General features: G+C 41.6%; 1 protein-coding gene across 1 annotated transcript in view; it reads right to left on the bottom strand.

Moving 5' to 3' along the window:
* The window catches only part of cfap54 (cilia and flagella associated protein 54), a 296,945-nt gene that overhangs the window by 113,368 nt on the left and 165,887 nt on the right, over nucleotides 1-17,690 (bottom strand). Inside the window, exons 21-23 of the mRNA XM_043713181.1 lie at nucleotides 13,665-13,841; nucleotides 4,769-4,861; nucleotides 2,842-3,027 (exon numbers count right to left, since the gene is read on the bottom strand). Coding sequence (XP_043569116.1) covers nucleotides 2,842-3,027; nucleotides 4,769-4,861; nucleotides 13,665-13,841 — 456 coding nt within the window. The remainder of the gene's footprint in view (nucleotides 1-2,841; nucleotides 3,028-4,768; nucleotides 4,862-13,664; nucleotides 13,842-17,690) is intronic.

A 17,690-nucleotide genomic window follows, 5' to 3' on the forward strand; every position in this document is an offset into this window, starting at 1 on the left:
GAGGGGAGAGTGCCAGCTAAGTGGGGGAGTAGGATGACAGGTCAATGAATGATGTAGAGGTTAGAATGCCAGGTGGTTAAGATAATAAGGTGCAGTCAGGTGGCAGGTGGGTGAAGAGCAAGGATAACAAGCAGTTGACAGGTACAGGTACCAAGTGATTGAGTTAGTAGGGAGATAGGTGGTATGGGGTACAGGTGCCAGCTATGTGAAGGGTACAGGTGCTGGAGATGAGGGGGGGTGAGGTAGGGGGAGGAGAAATTGGAGGCTAAGGGGACAGAAGGGGTTCATGTCTAAATAGAAGGATGGGAGTCAGGTGGAGTGGAAAGGAGTGTGATGTCAGATCCCTAGGGGAGTCAGGAAAGTTGTTAGAGGTCAAGGGGGCTTTGAGTTGATGAGCTGAATAAAGCCTTGGGTGTCATTTATGTGGCATGAGGTGGATGACGTTTCAGTTGGGAGTCAAAAGGTGTGATGCAAAGATCAGGAAGAAGATCAGGAAGAAGTAGTTTATCTGAATCAAACTCAGTGCTGAGGACTACTTGGAAGGTTACTAAATGTCTTTCAGAAGTTTCAACTTCCCAGACAATTCTCGCAAAGCCAGCTGCAATGGGATTTCCACAGGATCTCGATATGTAACTCCAACCTTCACTGCTACAACTGTAATCCTTTTGGAAAATTTGGGCCAATGTTGCAATAGCTATGGCCATTATGGAATCAAAGCCAAGCTCCAAAAGTTGTGAGTAATCAGTCGTGTTTACATTGTTGATCAGGCAAATGACTGACAATTTTACTCAGTTGTAGTAATAATTCATATTGTTGTGGTTCCTGAATACATGCTTGCTTGTTTACACAGCCTCATGTCACCTAGGGAATTATTTTCTATATAGGACTACAGCTTTTCTTTACAGCATCAATGACAGAAATTTCAATGAGAGTTTTATTTGATTGGTACATATTAATTTTCCTTCACCTGCACCCATTGCTGCGTGATGCCAAAGCATTGTATGTAGGGGATGCTGGATGAATGATAGGGTTATGCAATGTGGCAAGGGGGTGTGGTAAGGGTTAGGGTAGGGAGCATAAGAACGATATTAGGAGCTCAGTTACTGTCCCAGAGAACCAAATCAGGCCATCTCACCAGCTGATCTCAGCTCCCACATTCCTTCCACACTGCAATGCAGCTTGCAAACTGCACATGGAGCCTTGCCTTGCACATCTTATCTTCAAAGTTTGCAAGAAGATTTGTAGCTCGGGTGCTCGTAACAAATATATGAACAAATCAACAGCACACCCATTGGCTCACCCATCTCTGGACTCATAGCAGAAGCGGTAATGCAAAGATTAGAACAAACAGTCTTACTGCAAATTCAACCCAAACTCTGGGTCAGATATGTAGATGACACCTTTGTAATCATTAAAAACACAGAAATAGAGAACACACACCGGATCATCAATGCCACACTCACAGGAATCCGATTCACTAGAGAGGAAGAAAAGGACAACCAACTCCCATTCCTAGACGTGATGGTACAGAGAACACCTAACGGAGAATTCACCACAAAGGTATACAGGAAAGCCACACACACAGACCAAGTCCTGAACTACGAAAGCAACCACCCCAACACACACAAAAGAAGTTGCATCAAGACACTATTCAAAAGGGCCACAACATACTGCAGTACACTAGAACTGCAAAAAGAAGAAGAACACCTATACAATGTATTCGCTAAAAACGGATATCCCCGCAATTTCATCAACAGATGCCTAAGGGAAAGACAATGGAACAAGGACATGCCGCAACCTAAAGGACTAGCCACACTACCATACACCAAGAGCACTTCCGAACTAACAGCCAGACTACTGCGACCACTAGGACTCATAACAGCACACAAACCAACAGCCACTCTCAGGCAACAACTCACCAGGACAAAGGACCCAATACCCAGCATGAGCAAAACCCATGCAAGGACTGCACAAAACACTACATAGGACAAACAGGAAGACAGCTAACGATCCGCATCCATGAACACCAACTAGCCACAAAACGACACGATAAGCTATCCTTAGTAGCCACACACACAGATGACAAGCAACATGAATTCGACTGGGACAACACTACTATTATGGGACAAGCCAAACAGAGAACAGCCAGGGAATTCTTAGAGGCATGGTGCTCATCCACAGATTCAATCAATAAGCACATCGACCTGGACCCAATATACCGACCATTGCAACGGACAGCTGGAACTGACAACCGGAAGTGGCAGATTCAAACCACTATAAATGCCGGAGGAAACATCACAAAAGCGCTTCACAGGAGGCTCCCAAACACTTAGGATGTCACCTAGACAGGGGACAAAATGTCTGCAACACAAATTCCCAGCTCGGCGAACAGAACCACAACAACATCTTATCTATAAGCCTCATGATTTTATAAAACCCCAAAAGGTCACCCCTCAACCTCCTACACTCCAATGAAAAAAGTCTCAGCCATCCAACCTGATAACTCAAACCCTCCATTCCCGACTACATCCTGTTAAATCTCTTAGAGTCACAAGAAAACAAAGATCCTCGGCAAAGTCAGTCATGAGCCACATGTGCACTTTGGAAGCCACAAAATGATCTACCAAGCATATCCCAAGCCAGAGGGGAAATTGGTCAGTCTTTCATCCAAGTAAAACCTTGAATACTACTCTGCTTTCGTTCAACTGTGATATAAGACAGCAGACGATTTTACACTTCACTTCAATGGAGATACAAATAGGAAACGATGTAAAATGAGTTCCAACTCACTAACACAGACTAACACATAATTCAAAATTGTCTGCTGGAGAATAGTTGTACCTGACAAAGGTAGGTCCATGCTGTAAGGATAGGAAGAGGATAATATGCTAGGATTGGCTTTGTCGTTTCCCCAATTCCATTTCCAATGATTGTTCCATCTTCTGAATAAGCAGCAACTGCAAATATGTATTTTTCATTAGGTTCAAGGTCTTTTACTTCCAGTAAGCACTCTCCAAATGCTGGCACCTTCAATGAGAAGAAAAATCAGTGTATTATTATTAACTTAAATCCAAGCCCATCAGTCAAACATAACACCAAGACATTTCCCTTCGCAGATACAGTTTACTAATTAATTATTCAGTCTTACACTTCTTTCCATCCCTGTTACAAATGTTCCCCATATGTATGTGCTCAGACATATAAATTAATAGCTGCTACCTACTTCCTCTTTATCTTAGAGTGGGCTGTAAGACGTTAGGGAAAGGTGTGTTACATTAGACAAGGTCCCAATTCCACAAATCCATCTCTGCTATGGAAGCCTCAGTTCACTTTTCATGTTGAATTGAGTGTAATATAGAGGCAATAATGTAGCCCAGCAAGATAAAATGCTCACTGTCCAGTTGCAATCATGACCACCAAACCTTCACCTTTCCACCGATTCACTCCCACATCCATTCCCATACCCTTCCAAACCAAACCATTCTCTTCATATGTCCCGAATATCTCCAAGTCATTTCCCTATACCCTAATCCACTCTCCTAGGATTCACAATGTACAGAACCAATTTGCCAGCAGAAAATATGGTAATTCATTGAAACGATCCTGAAACTGACAAAAGAAGAATGATTTCAAATAATACTTTGAAAAGAAGTGCTCAATTTACAAGCACTTAATCAACCAGAGTCATTCACAATAGAAATGTCAGAAACTTTTTATGCATTTTAGATTCTATCACCTTGTTCTACTAAAATCACAGGCATTGAAAGACCACATTAAAAAAAAATCAAGTCATTACAAGATAGTAGAGGTATCAAACTACACTTATACTTCCCTTCAAACATTTCCTGCTGAAATACATGAATTAGTCATTCATAATTAAGCCATTTGGAAATAAAAGCTGCTTGCTTCTGTTGATAAAGTTGCCAGATGACTTCAGAACGAATGTTTAGCTGAGCCCCAAGAATGGCATGGAGTTCAGCACGCAATATTTACACAGCTTGAAAGGAAGTGAACACTTTGTTTTATTGAAATATAATTAATCATGAGAAACTCAATCTTATATTGATGTAGCTTCCAATGACTAATTTTTTTTAGGTGCACAAGTTAAGATGTCTAAACTGGGCAAAATATTTTTTATTTTGAGACTATGATTGATTTACAGCTTCATGAGAAGTTATGGAGGCAATTTATATCAATAGGGATGTCGAAGGAATTTTTTTTATTGCTGATCTGAAATGAGGAATTCCTTTGAGTTTATGACTCCTCTGTGAGGGCATGTATCATGCTTACTAATAGAATAGGCCTAACTTAATAAAATTGAGGGGTGTGGGAAAGGGTTGAAATGTCCTCTCCCCACAACAGAACCAGTGAAATTGGAAGTGCGGCATGTGATCTAACTACCTCTACCAGTTAAAGATGCTGGAAATGGGAATGGGGCAGGAATCTTAGAATCTAGGTTTTCCTGATTTTAAGAATACCTGCTTGGCGACAGTCTGAGCCAAGATGTAACACTAAAAATGCATGACTAAAAATTATTAAATAGAAATTGTATGACACAAAATATCACAATATGATCATTAATTGCCATTCAACTACTGGAAAAGAAATCTGGATACATGAATAAGAAGGGTTTCGAGGATATGGGCCAAATGCTGGCAAATGGAACTAGATTAATTTAGGTTATCTGGTCGACATGAACAAGTTGAACTGAAGGGTCTGTTTCCATACTGTACAGCTCTATGACTTTAAATGGGTTTTATTTCTGTACCTGTATTCCTGTACTCTGAAGATGAGAATCCTTGAGGCGTACTTTGAGAATGCTTCCTGTTGCAGTACGGCCAAATATGCGATACCAGTAAACCTTAACAAAGACAGAGGAAAGGTTCTCAATATGTTTTCAATGATTAAAAATATAAGCATATAATGTAAGCATATTTTATGCCTTCAAACCATTAAAGTCATAGTATATTTATAGGTACTATGATACATTTCACAGAATCACAGAATAGTTATGGTGCAAAGGAGGCCATTTGGTCTATCATGTCTGCAGTGGTTCTGTTGCCTAGTGCCAATCTTCAGCCTTTTTAGGTAAAGAATGTGGTGATCAAGATGGTCAGCCACTTTTTCTGGTTTCCTTCCATGCCAGAAGACTGGTGAGTGGTATTTAAAAATGACAGGTAGGACCATATTCTGGGAGTACCACCTCCATTCTCAGAGGTGGTATTTTCTCAGAGGTGGAATAAGGGAACAAGCCTGCATGCAACATTCACATTCCTTGTGGTTCTAGTGATGGGATGGGTATTGTAGAATCTCCCTCTATTTTCATGGAGTCAAGCCTATGATGAGGTGATGAGGTTCATGACATCCTGGCGGGGTCATGAATCACTGGGGAGCCCTGGTATGAAGTTGGCAACCTTTTAACAGTCAAGTTCAGAAGGCATTGACAACCTGAGCTAGCATCATGAAATACTTTAAGTTAAGAATGACTTTAATACAGCTATTAATGATAGAACTTAGATTAGAAAATAAATGTCTATTACGTTATTCAAGGGTACATTATCCAATGATTAAAGTCATTTTTTGCAATGAACAGTATTAAAGTTCTAACTGGAAACTTTATCATGACTCAGGGTATAGTAGTGCAGTCACTTTACCTGCAAGCCAGAAGCCAAGGCTAATGGCCTGGGATCAGCAGCTCAAATCTTAGCCTCATAGCTGGTGGAATTTCAATTCAATTAATCAAAAGAAAATTACAATTGAAAGATAGTAATGGTGACCATGAACTTTCTAACCGAATGGATTTGGTCCACAATCATCTTTCAGGAAGGAAAGCAGTCATTATTACCTGGCCTGACTTACATATGACTGGTGATCAACAACAATGTGGTTGACTCTTAACGTTCCTCTGAAATGGCTTAGATTACCAATGAGTTCAAGGGCAATTAGGGATAGGTGACAAATGGTGAACCTGCTGTCATTGAGCCATAGAGATGTACACCATAGAAAAGACCCTTCGGACCAAACGGTCCATACCAATTAGATATCCTAAATTAATTTCATGCCATTTGCTAGCATTAGGCCCATATCCCTCAAAACCCTTTCCTATTCATATACCAATCCAGATGCCTTTTAAATATTGTAATTGTACCAGTCTCTACCATTTCCTCTGGCAGCTCATTCCATATAAGCACCACACTCTATTAGAAAAAGTTGCCCCTCAGGTCCCTTTTAATCTTTCCCCTCTCACCTTAAACATATGCCATCTAGTTTTGGACTTCCCCACCCTTGGGGAAAAGACCTTGACTATTTACCCTATCCATGCCTTCATGAATTTTATAAACTTCAATAGGGTCATCCCTCAGACTCCGATGCTCCAGGGAAAATAGCCCCAACATATTCAGTCTCTCCCTATAGGTCAAACTCTCTAACCCTGACAACATCCTTATAAATCTTTTCTGAACCCTTTCAAGTTTCACAACAGCCTTTTTGTAGTAGGGAGACTACAACTGAACACAGTATTCTAAAAGTGGCCTCACTGATGTCCTGTACAGCTGCAACCCACCCAATACCCATACTCAATGCACTAACCAATAAAGGCAAGTGTACCAAATGCTTTCATCACCACCTGGTTTACCTGCGACTCCACATGAGAAGAATAAATGAAACGAATTGAATTTACAGTCCACCAGCTGCTGTGTTCTTGAGCAATTGAGCTAAATCTTATCAAATTGAAAGCATCAGTTTTATTGAGTTTTATGGAGGGTTTCTCTTCACATAGTCGAGCGAGTTTTATTATGCAATTGTCTCACATTTACCAACCTACATAGCTTACCTGTGCTTAGCCACATTCTGCCTTAAAACATTTTACATCATTTTTACTCTTCCCAAATGTCTATCATAGCCCAACACTTTATCAGTGTCTACCATCACATGCAGGGAAGACATCAAATGTTTCCAAACAGCTACCTTTACTCAATCGGCACCAAAGGTCCACAGAAATTAAACAAACAGAAGCTGTATTTGTCTCTTAGAACAGAAACAGACTGTTGAAAGTAACAGAAACAGACTGTTGAAAGTTGAGCGCCAACGATTTCCATCTACAAGAATGGAGTGTTAATTAAGCCCTATCTGGCTTGTGGCTCCTAATGCCACTGCATTGTGTCATACATAAGGTGATGTTCTTCCTGCTCAATGTCTCATCCTCTTCCTCAGAAGACTGCTGTAGCTCTCCCAGCTCATTAGCATCTATCTCCTCTTATGCCTGCTTCAAACCTGCACAACATAGCATGTTAGGATTATGTGGCACACTGTGTCTGCAGTATTTTGTGAGGCCCCTCCAGATAATCCAAACATCAGAATCTAATCTTCAGGAAGCCTGTTGTCTCTTCCAGGTTAGGCCTAGTTAAAGAACGAATAGTATTATAACTCCTTGCCACCTCATTCAATGGGTTGTGTAACTGAGTCATCAGCCATGGTTACAGTGGGTAGGCCTGGACCTGAGTAACCAGGCTTGTAAGGTATCTGGCCCTGAAACACAGCAGCAACATCAGAATTCACAAGGATATAGTCATCAGGGTATCACCCAGGGTACTGTGAGCAAAGTTATAAGAAATAGATACTGATGATTACAGATTACTTGTACATTGATGAAATAGAAATCTTTCCTCTTGTTCAACATGTGTCCTAATATGGGCTTCTCAATGAGATATGTATGCAGACTATTGTACACTGCATCTGCAAGAAACCAACTATGTTGCAAATCCTTCTTGTCAGCTACAGCACTGACCTCTTCATGGACAACGAGATGAAACAGTATGATCTGAGACAAATGGTATCAGCAACAGCCTTTATACATTTGAGGGTGAATGATTGGGAGATCCTTCACAAGTCCCCAGTAGTTCCTTGGAAGATGCCAAATGCGTAGAATTTCAATGTAGCTGTGACCTTCGCAGACAGTGGGATAGGATGGTTACCCAGTCCTCCAGCTGCATGTCCCACTTCGGAAGTTGGCATTGTTCTGTGAGAGACAGGCATTCCTGCAGCAGTAAATGTGATTCCAGGGTGGTTGTTGCTTCCTGGGCAAGGTATCTTGGAACTGCATTCAGAAGGAGGACAGCGTATAGCCATAGGTCATGGACCCATGACATAGGACAAAAGAGAAATGAGGTCCTGCAAGCTGACTTTAGGGAATAAGAAAGGAAACAAAAAGAAAAAAAAGACTTCAAAGGTAATAATCTCCAGATTACTTCCAGTGCCACACAGTACTGAGTACAGGAATAGAAGGATAGAATAGATGAATATGTGGCTTGAGGGACAGTGTGCGAAGGTGAGGGGGAGGCTTTAGATTCCTAAAGCATTGGATCTTTACTGGGGAGGTGGGACCTGTACATGTTGAATGGGTTACATCTGAACAGAAACAGGAGCAACACCCACATGGGAGGCTTACTAAAACTGTTGGGGTGGATTTAAACTAGATTGTCAGAGGATGGTTTTCCACAAAAGTTCAAAGGGGAGAAAAGCTAGAACTTAAAGTGTGAGTAAACTAGAAGATAGAGGTAATAGGCTATATAAGAAAGAAACGAGTTTAGTAATTGTAGTAAGGAGGATCACCAAATGAGGCCATGAGTGTAGAAGTACAACAGAAAAAGGAAATAGGCAGACAGTGCATGGAGTCCCTATGGCCGTTCCCCTCAGTAATAAGTAAACCATTTTGGATACTGTTGGAGGGGGGGACCTATCAGGGGAAAGCCACAGTAGCTAGGTATCTGGCATTGAGCCCGACTCTGTGGTTTAGAAGGGAAGAGGAGAATAGGACAGCGATAGTGACAGGAGATTCAATCATGAGAGGAACAGGTTGGAGATTCTGTGGTCGTGAGCAAGAGTCTCAGATGGTATGTTGCCTCCTGGGAGCCAGAGTCAGGGATGTCTCAGATTGAATCTACTCGATTCTTAAGGGGCGGGAGAGCAGCCAGAAGTCCTGGGACACATCAGTACCAATGATATAGGTAGGGAAAGGGAGGAGGACCTGAAAAGAGAATATACGGAGTTAATTTGGAAGTTAGAAAGCAGGAGAAGGAGAGTAGTAATCTCAGGATTGCTACCGGTGCCACGTACTAGTGAGGCTAGGAATAGAGAGTGAGTGCAGATGAACATTTGGCTGCAGAGCTGGTGTAGGAGGGAGGGCTTCAGGTATGTGGATCATTGGGATACCTTCTGGGAAAGGTTGCACCTGAACTGGAAGGGCACCAATATCCTGGGCAGGACGTTAGAGCGCTTCAGGTGGGATTAAACTAGATTGGCAGGGGGATGGGAACCGGAGCTGTGGATCAGATGATGGAGTAGGTAGTGAACAGCCAGATATAGCATGCCGAGATTGGGCAAAGGTGCAGTCAGTGTGATGGATTGAAGTATGTTTATTTTAATGCAAAAAGTATCAGGAATAAGAGTGACGAGCTCAGAGCATGGATCAGTAGCTGGAACTATGATGTTGGACTGTTATGGAGACTTGGATATCACAGGGGCAGGGATGGTTGTTGGATGTTCCAGGGTTTAGATGTTTCAAAAGGAATGGGTAGGGGGGGTGGAGGTAAAAAGGTGGAGGAGTGGCATTTCTAATCAAGGGATAGTATCACATCTGTAGAAAGGGAAGTTGTTGAGGAGAGTTTGCCTACTGACTCAGTATGGGTAGAAGTCAGAAATAGGAAAGGAACTGTAAGTTTATTGGGAGTTTTCGATAGACAGCCCCCCTCCCCGCCCAATAGCAACAGAGACATGGAGGAGCAGATTGGGAGGTAGACTTTGGAAAGGTGCAGAAGTAATAGGGTTGCTATTATGGGTAACTTTAACTTCCCTAATGTTGATTGGAACCTCCTTAGTTTAAATAGCTTGGATGGAGAAGTTTGTGTCAGGTGTGTCCAGGAAGGGTTCCTGACAGAATATTTAGATAAGCCAAATGGGGGGCGGGATTTTCGATTTTGTGTTTGGCAACAAACCATGCCAGCTGTCAGATCTCTCAGTGGGAGAGCATTTCGGTGATAGTGATCACAACTCCCTCACCTTTACTATAGTTGTGGAGAGGGATAGGAGCAGACTGCATGGGAAAGTAATTGGGGGAGGGGGAATTTTAATGCCATTAGGCAGGTTTGGGGTGTCTAAACTGGGAACAGATGTTCTCAGGGAAATGCACAACAGAAATGTGGTGGTTGTTTAGGAAGCACTTGCTGATAGTGCTGGACATGTTTGTCCCACTGAGGCAAGGAAGGGATGGTAGGGTGAAGGAACCTTGGGTGACAGGGGATGTGGAACATCTAGTCAAGAGAAAGAAGGAAGCTTATTTAAGGTTGAGGAGGCAAGGACCAGACAGGGCTTGAGAGGATTATAAGATAGCCAGGAAGGAACTGAATAGACTTAGGACAGCTAGAAAAGGGCATGAAAAAGCTTTAACGGGTAAGATTAAGGAAAACCCTAAGGTGTTCTAATCTTATGCAAGGAACATGAGGGTGGCCAGAGCGAGGGGAGGGCCGATCAAGGATAGTGGAGGGAATTTGCACCGAGAGTCGTCAAAAACTTTACTTCAGCATTCACTATTGAGAGGAACCTTGACATTTCTGAGGACAGCTTGAAACATACTGATATGCTAGAACAGGTTGATGTTAAGAAGGAGGATGTACTGAAACTTTTGAAAAACATAAGGATAGACAAATCCCCTGGACCATACGGGATATATCCTAGGATTCTATAGGATGCGAGGGAAGAGATTGTTGTGCCTTTGGCTATGAACTTTGCGTCCTCACTGTCCATTGTAGTAGAGCCTGATGATTGGAGGATGGCAAATGTTATTCCCTTGTTAAAGAAAGGGAATAGGGATAATCCTGGGAATTACAAACCAGTCAGTCTTAGGTCAATGGTATGCAAAGTATTGGAGACGATTCTGAAAGACAAGATTTATGATTACTTAGAAAAGAGTAGCTCAATTAGAGATAGTCAGCATGGCTTTGTGAAGGGCAGATCATGCCTCATAAGCCTTATTGAATTCTTTAAGGATGTGATAAAATACATTGATGAAGGTGGAGCAGTGGATGTGGTGTACATGGACCTTAGCAAGGCATTTGAGAAGGTTCCCCATGATAAGCTCATTCAGAAAGTAGGGAGGTGTGAGATTCAGGAAAATCTGGCTGTCTGGATACAGAATTGGTTGGCCCATAGAATACAGAGGGTGGTGGTAGATGGGAAGTATTCAGCCTGGAGCTTGGTGACCAATGGTGCTTTGCAGGGTTCGGTTTTGGGACCTCTGCTCTTTGTTATTTTTAGAAATGACTTAGATGAGGAAGTGGAAGAGTGGGTGAATAAGATTGCGGATGACACAAAGGTTGGTGGAATCGTGGATATTGTGGAGGGCTGTTGTACATTGCATCGGGACATTGACTGAGTCCAGAACTGGGCTGGTCAGTGGCAGATGGATTTCATCCTGGAAAAGTGTGAAGTCATTCACTTTAAAAGGGTGAATTTGAATGCAGATTGCAGGGTTAAAGGCAGGTTCCTTGGCAGTGTGGAGGAACAGAGGGATCTTGGGGTCCATGTCCATATATCCCTCAAAGTTGCCATTACTTTCATTAGCAGGGAGATTGAGTTTAAGAGCCACACTTGGAATATTGTATTCAGTTCTGGTCACCTCATTAGAGGAAACATGTGAAGCTTTAGAGAGATAGCAGAGGAGATTTACCAGGACGCTGCCTGGACTGGAGGACATGTCTTATGAAGAAAGGTTAAGGGAGCTCGGGCTTTCCTCATTGAAGCGAAGAAGGATGAAAGGTGACTTGATAGAGTTGTACAAGATGTTGAGAGGCATAGATAGAGTGAATAGCCAGAGACGTCTGCCCATGGCAGAAATGTCTATCATAAGGGGACATAATTTAAGGTAACTGGAGGAAGGTTTAGATTAGATTCCCTGCAGTATGGAAACAGACCCTTCGGCCCCACAACTCCACAACGACCCTCCAAAGAGTAACGTACCCAGACCCATTCCCCTGCCCTATATTTACCCCTGACTAACACTACAGGCAATTTAGCATGGCCAATTCACCAAACCTGCATATCTTTGGAAGGAAACAGGAAACCCACACAGACATGGGGAGAATGTGCAAACTCCACACAGACAGTCGCCTGAGGCTGAAATTGAAACTGGCGCTGTGAGGCAACCACTGAGCCACCATGCTGCCCAAAGTTTAGATGTCAGAGATAGGTTCTTTACACAGAGTGGTGGGTGCGTGGAATGCACTGCTGGCAGTGGTTGTAGAATCAAAATCATTCGAGTCATTTAAGCAACTCTTGGATAGGCACATGCAAGATAGTACAATGAAGGGTATGTAGGTTAATCTGATCTTAGAGTCGGATAAAAGGCTGGTACAATATCGAGGACCGAAGGCCCTGTACTGTGCTGTACTGTGCTGTGCTGTCTATGTTCTATGCATTTCAGGGTGTACTATTGGTTTCCAAACTGTCAGAGAGAGAGAAAGAGGATCTAATATGCAATCCCATTTTCGAGAACTGCTAGAATAATAAAGCAGGAATAGTTGGGGATTCTAATTACCCAAACATTAACCAGGATTGTTTTATTATGCAAGGTTGTGAGGAACCAAAAGTATTGTCAAGCAGACACCAGTTTTGTAGTTAGAATGAAACAGGTTGGCTAGAGGCATGGCAAGTTCTGGAGCACAAGTCTTCAGTTGTCTGAATTCATAGCTTTGCTAGAGCCAGTGCCTCCAGCCATTTATTGATATCAAGTAGAGTGAATCAAATTGGCTAAAGGCTGGCATTTATGACTCTGGGGATCTCTAAAGGAGACCAAGATGAATCATCAATGTGACACTTCTGGCTGATGATTAGAATAGGGACCCCATCACTGTGCCACAAAAGGGGCCATCCAACCTTTCTTGTTGGCTCTGACTCTGCAGCCCAGACAACATCCTGGTAAATCTCTTATGCACTCTCTCGTGTAATCAGATCCTTCCTGTAATGCGGTAACTGGAGCTACATGCAATAATCCGGGTGTGACCTAATCAATGTTTCAGTTCCAACATATCTCCCTTCCTCCTGCATTCTATGCCTCAGCTAGTAAAAGCAATGCCTTCTTAACCACCTCTTTATCTTATGCTCCTGACCTCAGAGAGCTGCAAGTGGTAAGCTGGACTCACCAGGTATCCACGCTGACTTTCATGTCGGGAATTCTTGGCCTCTAGCTTCTATCTGATGATAGGAGAATGGGAACCTACATCTTAATGAGGCAAGATTAGTCATAATAAGGATGTCACTGAGCAATAGCACCTGTTCACAGACCTCTCGTCACTCACTTGCAAGAATCTCATCTCAAAGTCTCAAGCATGGCTGGAAAACGTGACTTTTTAGTCTTGACATTGAAAAGATCCTCCCATCACATCACGTTTGATTTTCCTACACCTCTCCCCAGAGCCCTCATCACGTGGGGGCCGAGGAAGATTCTGCCCTTATTCATTGTTAACATCTCTACTATTTTACTGTTTGCCAAATTGTTGAACAAACCATGACTTCAATAAAAGTATGAAAATATTTAGTTATAACCATTACACAACAATGTCCATTTTGCACTGCCAACAACGTCCAAAAGAATACTTTAAAAGTTTGTCAACCTCTTTAGAAGAAGCAAAAGGAGCTGGTTTGAATATCACAGAATTGTGTGTTCTGGACAGCAGGATGGGGGCTGGTACAACATCAAGCTCTTCATTATCAGTTAATGTCGGTTTTGTTCTTAACGAATATAGGATCTCCTCCTCAACTTCAACTTTCTGCAGCAGTGTTGCAGCTTTCTAAAAAATAATACATTTTATTATCAGTAACAATTTCAAAATGTGACTAATTGCAAACAATTATGGTTACATTAACTGAAATGGTCAAGGCAAAACAGCAACTTTAAGGCATCTTTGTTTAAATGATGGCCTTAATTTAAGCAATACAGTTGAAATTCTGCTAAAATAACCTCTTCAGAGAATCACCAGAAAATACAAACATATGAAATAATATTAGAAGTAAGACATTTGGCACCTTATCCCTGCCTTTTCAATAGGATCATGGTTGATTTGTTTGTGCCTAGAATTCCAGATTCCCATCCATCCGTGATAACCCTTGAATCCCTTGCCTAAACAAGAATTTATCCATCTTTGTCTTAAACATATTCAATGACCTGACCTCCATCATTTTCTGAGGCAAAGTTCCAAATGATACACCCTAAGTCTGGAGTGACCCACAAGAGGAAACATCTTCTCGACATACATCGCCTAAAGATCATTCATGATCTTATATACTTCAATCAAGTGACCCGCATGTAAGCTCACCCACCCTGTCCAACCTATTCTCATAAGACAACACACACAACCCTACCGAAACACAATATTTGAGTTTCCATTTCTAATAAACTTATGGTGAAATGCAGGTATGAGGGGGTGGAGGATGCTCTATGAGAAAATGTTCTGGATGTTATTCAATCCCTTTGTCCACCATTAAATCATGCAAGCTTAGTGGTGGTATCGGCACTTCTTTCCCCAAAGAATAAAAATCTAAGAAAAATCACATATTGTATTTTCAATTCACCACAAACACTTTGTTACAAATGATCAGCAAACTTTATTTTTATGGAAATGTCTGGAAACTGATTGCTATACGTATATTTATAGAGCTACTTACAGCACTATGTATAGAACAGTAATAAATGAGAAATTAACAGTGAACAAAATATACCAATATGTAAACAGAACCTTACTCAATCAAGTTATTCATACTATACACCATAATATTACCATTATAAATATAAATGGCTATCAAAACATGTATCAGGCATTGGTGAAAAAAACATTTCCTTCTGCTGAAGCTGTAAAACTGGACTATCTGCATGGAAAACAGTGAGAGTAGCATGCTATTGACAAAACTAAGCAATCCCACAACTGATGGATCCCCTCTAAATTCTGCAATTCAGCCTGATCTCGTTGTTAATAATGGAGAATTAAGTAACTAATAAGAGGAAGAGGCTTCACAAATACTCCCATCCTCAATGATAAGGAACTCAGCATATCAAAGCATGCATTTCAAACACTTTTAGCCAGAAGTGTGGAGCCGACGATCTGCCTGGGCCTCCTCCTGAAATCCTAAGCATTATAGATGCTGACATTTGGCCAGTTCAATTCATTCCACGATATCAGGAAACAGCACAAGGCACTACATGTTGCAGAGGCTATGGGCCCTGACAACAATCTGATAATAGCACTGAAACATGTATTTTAAAGTTAGATGCGCCGTTAATCAAGCCATTAATACAGAAGCACCCTTAGTACAGCTACTGCACAAGCATCTACCAGGGCAATTTTCCATATAGTCAGGTATTGGTGGATAGCAGGTCCCTTAAAAAAAATTGAATTTTCTGACTACTTACTGTGTAGCATGAAATTTAATTTAACAGCTATTGTAACAGGAATTAACTTCCCACAAATCAAGAAAAACCAAGATCACAATGTGCAATGAATTAGATTCAATGGCTTATTTGGTGCCAAATGCATTCTATGCATGTTGTTTCCAAAAATGAGGTTTACTTCTTCAAAGAAATGAAACCAAACCTTCTCATGAAAATGGTGTGCTGATGTCGTGAGTAGTTGACACATGGCTATTGGCCAAAAGGGTTCAGGCAAATGATTGACACACACAATAAATGCTCAGGGGCAGAGGGAGCTCTTTTTGGGGTGTTCTCATCAAGTAGACCTTGAAGACAGAAGTTCTCATTAGAAAGCAGTCCCCAGAAAGCAATCGACATCGAGAAGTCCTCAACAGGCAGATGAAACGTAGAAACTTGGGAACAGGAGTAGGCCATACTGTACTGTAAATCACTTCCTCATTCAATAAGATCATGGCTGATCCATGGCCTAAATCCATAAACCTGCCTTTGGTCCATTTCCTTTAATACGTTTGCTTAACAAAAACGTTTCCATCTCAGATTTAAAATTAACAACTAATCGAGCATCCACAGCTGTTTGTGGAAGATAGTTCCAAACATCTACTGCCCCTTGTGTGTAGAAGTGCCTCCTGGCACTTGAACAGTCTGGCCCTAATTCTCAGACTACATCCCCCAGTTCAAAACTCCCCCACCAGTAGAAATAGTTCATCTTTATTAACCCTGGCTTTTCCCCTCAACATCTTGAAGATTTGTATCAGATCACCCCCGAACCTCCTGAATTAAAGAGAAAACAGGCCTAAATTGTATAATCTCTCCTCATAAGTTAACTCCTGAAGTCCAGCTATCATTCTTGTAAACCTACATTGTACTTCCTCCAAGGCCAATATATCCTTCCTGAGGTGTGGTGCCCAGATCTGCTCACAGTACTCCAAGTGGGGTCTAACCAGGGTTTTGGATAATTGCATATAAATTCCGCTTCCTTGTACCTGGTCCTCAAGATAGAAAGACCATCATTCTATTAGCTTTCCTGATTATTTGATGCACCTGTTCATGACATTTCAGAGTTCTATGGATTTGAACCCCCAAGTCTCTTTGGACATCCACTATATTTTAACTTCATACCATCAAGAAAATACTTGAGCTATCCTTTTTTTTGGATCCAAAATGGATAACATCACACTTGCTTATATTGAACTCCATCTGCCACAATTTTGCCCATTCACTTAGGCTATCAATACCCCATTGTAATTTTATGTTATCATCCACACCGTCTACAATGTGACCTAACTTTGTGTCGTCAGCAACTTTGGATATATGACTTTGTGTCATTATGCTAACACAGTACCTTGTGGGATACCACTGGTCACATCCTAACAATTTAATTACCTACCCATTATTTCTACTACCTGTTACTTGCCACACAACCAATTTCCCAGCCATGTCAGTAATTTGCCCTCAATTCCATGAGCTTCTATTTTAGTTAACAGTCTCTTATTATCAGTCTTTTATCAAATGCCTTCTAGAAGTCCCATATAAACAATATTCATAGACATTCCCCTCTCCATCACCTCAGTCATTTCTTCAAAAAATTCTATGAGGTTTGTTAGGCATGTCCTACCTGTCATGAAGCCATGATGGTTTGCCCTCATTAACTGAACATTTGAAGTGTTTGATGGAAGATTGACCAGAAGCATAGGAGGAAAATCCAGGGAAGAGTTTCCGAATACCTCAGCTAGCGAGCAGGATGCTACATGCACAACTTTAACAAGACTAAGATATTGCACACAACAGCGTGTTTGTCATCTGGTATCTGTGAATCATCCCCAATTGCCGTTTTATCTGTGGTTGCAGTCATGGTTATATATTTGCATTACCTAATATATCATAACTAAATTGCTGCTACTTAACAAACTCAAAAAACTATCAGAACATTGCTATAAATTGTAGACTGCCTATATTAGGTAACTCTTATTATAGGATAAAGTGAAGACTGCAGATGCTGGAGATCAGAGCTGAAAATGTGTTGCTGGAAAAGCGCAGGTCAGGCAGCATCCAAGGAACAGGAGAATCGACGTTTCGGGCATAAGTCCTTCTTCAGGTATGAGGAAAGTGTGTCCAGCAGGCTAAGATAAAAGGTAGGGAGGAGGGACTTGGGGGAGGGGCATTGGAAATGCGATAGGTGGAAGGAGGTCAAGGTGAGGGTAATAGACCGGAGTGG

This window comes from Chiloscyllium plagiosum, chromosome 23, assembly GCF_004010195.1.
Source record: "Chiloscyllium plagiosum isolate BGI_BamShark_2017 chromosome 23, ASM401019v2, whole genome shotgun sequence".
NCBI classification, from domain to species: domain Eukaryota; kingdom Metazoa; phylum Chordata; class Chondrichthyes; order Orectolobiformes; family Hemiscylliidae; genus Chiloscyllium; species Chiloscyllium plagiosum.